General features: G+C 47.3%; 1 protein-coding gene across 1 annotated transcript in view; it reads right to left on the bottom strand.

Moving 5' to 3' along the window:
* The window catches only part of LOC146203849 (neuropeptide SIFamide receptor-like), a 91,971-nt gene extending 90,274 nt beyond the window's left edge, over window positions 1-1,697 (bottom strand). Inside the window, exon 1 of the mRNA XM_084585785.1 lies at window positions 1,241-1,697. Within this exon, the coding sequence (XP_084441911.1) occupies window positions 1,241-1,697 (457 nt within the window). The remainder of the gene's footprint in view (window positions 1-1,240) is intronic.
* Between the last annotated feature and the right edge of the window lie 5,085 nt (window positions 1,698-6,782).

The raw sequence follows: 6,782 nt of genomic DNA on the forward strand, positions 1-6,782 counted from the left end.
TCCCCAACATGGTTTTAGAAATCACTTGTCATGTGAAACACAGCTTGCCAAGTTTATATAAATAACCTCCAAATGATGCTATATTCCTTGATTACTCGAAAGCTTTCGATCGCATCCCCCACAACCACTTCCTTCAAAACTTTCTTTGCTAGGAATTCCCGCCAACCTCCTCCGCTGGATTGAAAATTTTCTTTCAGGACGCAAGCAGTTCACTTCCGCAAAGAATACCCATTCACCCCTTACCAATATAACATCAGAAGTCCTTCAATGCGACAGGCTGTCAACGCTTCTATTCCTCATCTACAGTAACGATTTCCTTTTTAACATAAACTCTAATTTATGGCTTTTGATGGAAGATTGCGTTGTATACATGAGTGATTGAGGCGACCAATGATTCATCTTTGCTTTAAACTGATCTTACCACACTCGCCTCTTACTGTAATAGGACCTTCCTTCCCTTGAACATTAAAAAGTACAAATCTATGTCGTTCACGAGAAAACGCACTGTGAATCTGCATCAGTATTCTATTGGCTCACTTTTCGTAGACCATACATATTCTTACAAATATTTTGGCCTTCGCCTAACGGCCTCACTATTATGGGTAAGCTACATTCAAAACATACAAAGCCTCACACCCCGCCGGGGTGACGCAGTGGTTACGGCGCTCGACTGCTGTTCCCAAGGACGCGGGATCGAATCCCGGCCTCGGCGGCCGCTTTTCGGGGAAGGCGAAAAGCAAGGCGCCCGTGTGCTGTGCGATGTCAGTGCACGTTAAAAAACCCCAGGTGGCCGAAAGTTCCGGAGTCCTCCACTACAGCGTCCCTCATAGCCTGAGTTGCTTTGGGACGTTAAACCCCACAAACCAACCAATACGAAGGCTCACGCAAGCCAAACAAAGCCTAGCGCACAATCGATTACCTACGACGTAACTTGAAGGCCGCATCCCCTGAAATAAAGAAACTAGCATACATGACTTTCATTCGCCCGAAATTAGAATATCACCCATCTCAAGCTTATCTCGCCGCCGACCTTGAAGCCGTGCACAATCGCGCCATCCAATTTATAACATCTTGCTATTCAAGCAAACCCGTACCACAGCACTGAAACAGTCCGTCTCCATTCCATCGCTCATGTCACGCCGCATCATATCTTGCCTGTGGTCTGCATTATTTCTATTATTATCTGCGCACAAGACGCAAAACGCACGCCGCTTCGGAAAACAGCAGCGCCGCTACTCACGTCCGAACAAGTGACCGACGAGCGTGACAGGTAGGCAGAACACGATGACCATGAGGTCAGCCACGGCCAGATTGACGAGCAACGCGTGGAAGGCCGAGTTCTTCATGGACGCGTTGCGGCTCACAACTCGTAGGACGCAGCAGTTGCCCACGACGCCGACCACGAAGACGGCTGTGTACGCCACGCAGTAGCCGACCACCCAGGGGGCCGAGTGGCGCAGGAAACAGGCGTCCACCCACTCCTCCGTCGACAGCTCGGCCCCGGCGGCATCGCCCGCGGCCGCCCCGGTCGAAAGGGGAGCCTGGGGTGCGGTGGCAGTCGCCAGCATGGCGAGTCCTTCGCCCGTACCGTTGTGCCCCGCTGCGACCAGCGGGGGTCCGCTCAGTGCGGGCACCAGCGTCGACAGAGTCCAGTGGTACAGGCCGTAGCAATGAAAGGTTACGTTCGCCTGCCGCATTCGAAGGACGCGGGCACTGTTCTCGGAGGGCGCCCCGAAGCGATCGGCTGGCGCGCTAGAAGCTTGCTGGTCCGGACGGTTGCTGGGAGGGAAAGGAAAAGAAATAAAGGAACATGACGTGTTGCGAGAAACCTTGCGGCGTGAAATTGTTGCCTTTGAGACCAGTAATGAAAAAGGTGCACATGCAATAGAAGCAGTGCACAATGTGCTGCGTTTGTTTTATCATGACACCGAGAGTTATGTTTTAAGACCGGTAGTTATAGTTGTAGATATCAGCAGCCTTACGAGTGTTGGACGTGTCGGAAATTTTGACTAGCCGCCATTCTCAGTGGAGAAGGTTAAAAATATTCTACGTGACTTAAGAAAAAAGCTAGCGCGAAACAAAAAACCCGCTGCGCTTTCTGATCGCTTACGTGCCACAAGCATTCCACTGACCGCCGACAAGAACGCGCGATACGTCTATCTGACCGCAAGGCATGAAGGAAAGAAGGCAACAGTCAGCGAGGCCAAGGAAGGCATTGGGGATTGTATTTTTGTTTTTCTTTTTTTTTTAATTTTTACTTCTGTAATCACATAAATTAGTAATGAAATCTGTTTAGGGGAAAGATAATTAAACACAAAGTAGAAGGAAAAACAACGTGCCGATGGTTGGAACCGAACCCACGACCTCCGAATATCGCGTTCGGTGCTCTTCCAACTGAGCTACATCGGCCGCTGTCCCACCTGTTACTTTCTTGGGTATTAATGTTGTCTGTATACGAACCTTGAGAGTGTTCAGCAGCGTCACCCTCAACCATAGCGGTGGACGTGGAACGTCCTGTGTTACCGCTACGTGACGCTGTCGGTAACACAGGACGTTCCACGTCCACCGCTATGGTTGAGGGTGGCGCTGGTGAACACTCAAGGTGCGTATAAAGACAACATTAACACCCAAGAAAGTAGCAGGTGGGACAGCGGCCGATGTAGCTCAGTTGGAAGAGCACCGGACGCAATATTCGGAGGTCGTGGGTTTGGTTCCCACCATCGGCACGTTGTTTTTCCTTCTACTTTGTGTTTAATTATATTTCCCCCATACAGATTGCATTACTAATTTATGTAATTACCAAAGTAAAAATTAAAAAAGACAAAGTACAATCCACAATGCTTTGTTTGGCCTCGCCGACTGTTGGCACCCTCATTTCCCCTTCATTTATCTGCTTGTAGCTTACGGGGGTCTCGGTTCTGGCAGTCTTGAAGCCATACGTATATAGCGTAAGAGGGTTCTAGCACAGCTTTCGCCCTCGATCTTGATCACGTTCTACGCAACGCTGGCGGTAACACAGGACGTTCCACGTCCACACCGTTATGGTTGAGGGTGGCGCTGGTGAACACTCTCAAGGTTAGTATACAGACATTAATACCCAAGAAAGTAGCAGGTGGAACAGCGGCCGATGTAGCTCAGTTGGAAGAGCACCGGACGCGATATTCGGAGGTCGTGGGTTTGGTTCCCACCATCGGCACGTTGTTTTTCCTTCTACTTTGTGTTTAATTATATTTCCCCTCTACAGATTACATTACTAATTTATGTAATTACCAAAGTAAAAATTAAAAAAAAGACATAAAGTACAATCGACAATACTTTGTTTGGCTTCGCCGACTGTTGGCACCCTCATTTCCCCTTCATTTATCTGCTTGTAGCTTACGGGGGTCTCGGTTCTGGCAATCTTGAAGCCATAGGTAGCGTAAGAGGGTTCTAGCACAGCTTTCGCCCTCGCTCTTGATCACGTTCTACGTAACGCTGGCGGTAACACAGGACGTTCCACGTCCACCGTTATGGTTGAGGGTGGCGCTGGTGAACACTCTCAAGGTTCGTATACAGACAACATTAATACCCAAGAAAGTATCAGGGGGGACAGCGGCCGCTGTAGCTCAGTTGGAAGAGCACCGGACGCGATATTCGGAGGTCGTGGGTTCGGTTTCCACCATCGGCACGTTGTTTTTCCTTCTACTTTGCGTTTAATTATCTTCCCCTAAACAGATTACATTACTGATTTAAGTGATTACAGAAGTAAAAAGTAAAAAAAAAGACAAAAATACAATCCCCAATGCTTTTCTTGGCCTCGCTGACTGTTGGCTTCTTTCCTTCATGTATTATAACGAGCATCCTCATTTCCCCTTCTCTTGACCGCAAGGCAGTACTTCAGGCCCTCATTTCTTTAACATTTTCATAAATGATATACAAATTGATGACTGTGTAAAATGAATATTTTACGTTAGCGAATATCTAGCTTGTTTACAACAAATATTGACAGTGAAGCTTTTTTTAGACGCGCCAACCAATTTTTATAGATCTTATAGGACCATTCGTATAATAATTGGCTAACTATAACCGCCAATACAGTAAAATCTGCAGTATTTTGGTGAAATGGAAAATAACGAAGTTATAAAGTGGAAAAAAGTGAAAGGAAAAAACCTGTTATCTCCTCCTGAATAGGCAACCCATAGATTTTGTAGATAACATGATTATTTTGGGTATCCACGCTACAACGTGGTGAATAAACTGGCTACAAACATTGAAAGAAAACCAAACAGGGGTTGAGAGGGAGCTTCGATCTGCATGCCAATGTTTCGACATGAGGACTTACCTAAGCTTTGGATACTGATCAAGCTGGGAAGCTTAGCGCCGCCTTTAAGAGCATCACTCGACAGCGTTGATGGCTCGTTTCTACGGTCCACATGCGGATCCTCGGGCACGTACGGGCAATGGGCTACTCGCCTAACACCTAAATCTTTAATACAGTTCAGTTCAGGCGTTCAGTCGTGTCCGACTCTTCGTGACCCTATGGACCATGTCACGCCACGCTTTCCGGTCTCTCACTATCTTCTTAACATCACATAGCTTCATCTGCAATGCCTCGAGAATGCCATCTAACCATCGCGTTCGCTGCCTACCCCTTCTCCGGCGACCCTCAACCTTTCCCAACATCAAATCTTTCTCCAGCGACTCCTCTCTTCTCATCAGATGACCAAAGTAGCTGAGCTTTAACTTTAGAATTTGACCCTCCAATGAGCAGTCAGGGTTTATGGTCGACAATATCGACTGATTTGATCTTCTGGCAGTCCAAGGAACTCTTAAGAGTCTTCGCCAGCACCACAATTCAAACGCGTCAATTCTTCGGCGGTCAGCCTTTTTCACAGTCCAACTCTCGCATCCATACATCACAACTGGAAAGACCATAGCACGGGTTATACGGATCTTGGTTGGCAGACTAATGTCTCTGCTCTTTACTAGGCGGTCAAGGCTAACCATTGCTCTCTTTCCCAGAAGCAGGCGTCTCCTAATTTCATGGCTGCAGTCTCCTTCCGAGGTAATCTTGGCGCCCAAGAACAGAAAATCTGTCACAGCTTCCACTTCTTGTCCATTGATGCTCCAGGACTTGATAGGGCAAGACGCCATGATCTTCGTCTTTTTAATATTCAGTTTAAGCCCAAACTTCTCACTCTCTTCTTGTACGCGCATCAGAAGTCTCTTGGCTAACTATAACCGCCAATACAGTAAAATCTGCAGTATTTTACTGCAGATTTTACTGTATTTACTGTATTTACTGTATTTTACTGTATTTTACTGTAATCTTTAATACGGGTCTCTGTTATTACACACGCTCATCAGCATAAATACTTGTTGGTTACCGCGCAGAGTGAAAGACCGTCCGAAATTGATTCATAGAGACCAAGGAAATCAAGGCTTGATATCTAATCAGCACCCTCTTCAGAACCGCTTTCTGACTCCCCATGTGCACGTCAGCATCTTGTCTTTTCACACCGGGCATCATCAACATCCAGTGAACATGCCCGCTGGGGAGGGAGCTGATGGCGCGAAAAGCTCGGAGCACCCGCTTCGCTCGTACGCGCGAGGAGAGGGGATGGGGCGCTCGGGCTGCAGGATAGTGCGTAGACTTCTTCAAGCCGCACGCTGGTTCCGCCTACCACCGGACTATCGAAAGGCACTTGTTCACGCATGCGCGGCTCCAGCGGCAGGACAGCATGCAGGTACCAGGGCGTGACCGACAGAACCTCGTTTTAGATCGACCTTCGTGTGCCCCCCCCCCCACCCCCTCCCCCCCAAACACCAAGCACTTGCTGCTTGAAAACTTTCAAACGTTACATGGACGCCACGTGGAAACCGCAAGGTTTAATTGTCATGAAGACGTTATTTAATGAAAATTGCCCACAACGTCGAGGTTCTTCAATACCCTTCATAAAATTGGCACGGTGCATGAAAATGTTAGTGTACATGTTTTACGCTTAATTTATATCATTCTATCAGTATATTGTTGCGCATAAAAATTTGTGTATATGTGCATACAGACGTACAATTCCCTACATGGTGGAACTTTAATTATGTGTCAGTGAAATGTATTGCCATTTTGGTGCGTAAAGCCTTAACGCCATTGATATACTTATTGAATTTTGCAATGTATTGCGCTATCCTGTGATTTGTAATTATTTGCTATGAGTTACTGCAAATTTGGTTATTTTTAATGTTTTCCGCAGCAATTTTACTGTGCCTAGCCTTGCTCCTATGTACGAGGGAGGGGAGTCTGAGCTCGTCAAGCTGCCCCTAAAGCAGACCTTTTTTGTCGCCCCCTCATGTCCTCAAACACATGAAGATAAAGGAAATGAAAAACTTCTGCTGAAGAATAAACAAGGCGCCAGTAACAAATGGAGTACCTTCCACTAGTCATATATCGATTCCTTACAAACTTTCACTTTAAACCACCTTCATATTTTGGCCATCACTTACGTACCGCTGCAATGTTATCTCAGGACATGTCATCCCGATGCCGGCTGTTGCTTCTAACCGCGGCTACTGGCATTGATTTCAGCACTCCGGCAGAATCTGACCACCACGCTAGGAGGTTGATGGCAAGAGAAGGGAATTGAAATGAAGCGTGAGACCGTAGCATGCTGGCGTAGGTCAAAAACCTAAAGCGAAATGAGTGCGTGTTTATCCAGTTGATGGCCTCCTCAGCCTGCAGAGCTCGACGTCCACGCAAGACAGAGAGAAAGCTCTCCCAAGATTGCCTTTCACCTCTGCCTTGGCGG

This window comes from Amblyomma maculatum, chromosome 1 (assembly GCF_055883805.1).
Source record: "Amblyomma maculatum isolate TAMU_Amacu chromosome 1, ASM5588380v1, whole genome shotgun sequence".
Taxonomy (NCBI): domain Eukaryota; kingdom Metazoa; phylum Arthropoda; class Arachnida; order Ixodida; family Ixodidae; genus Amblyomma; species Amblyomma maculatum.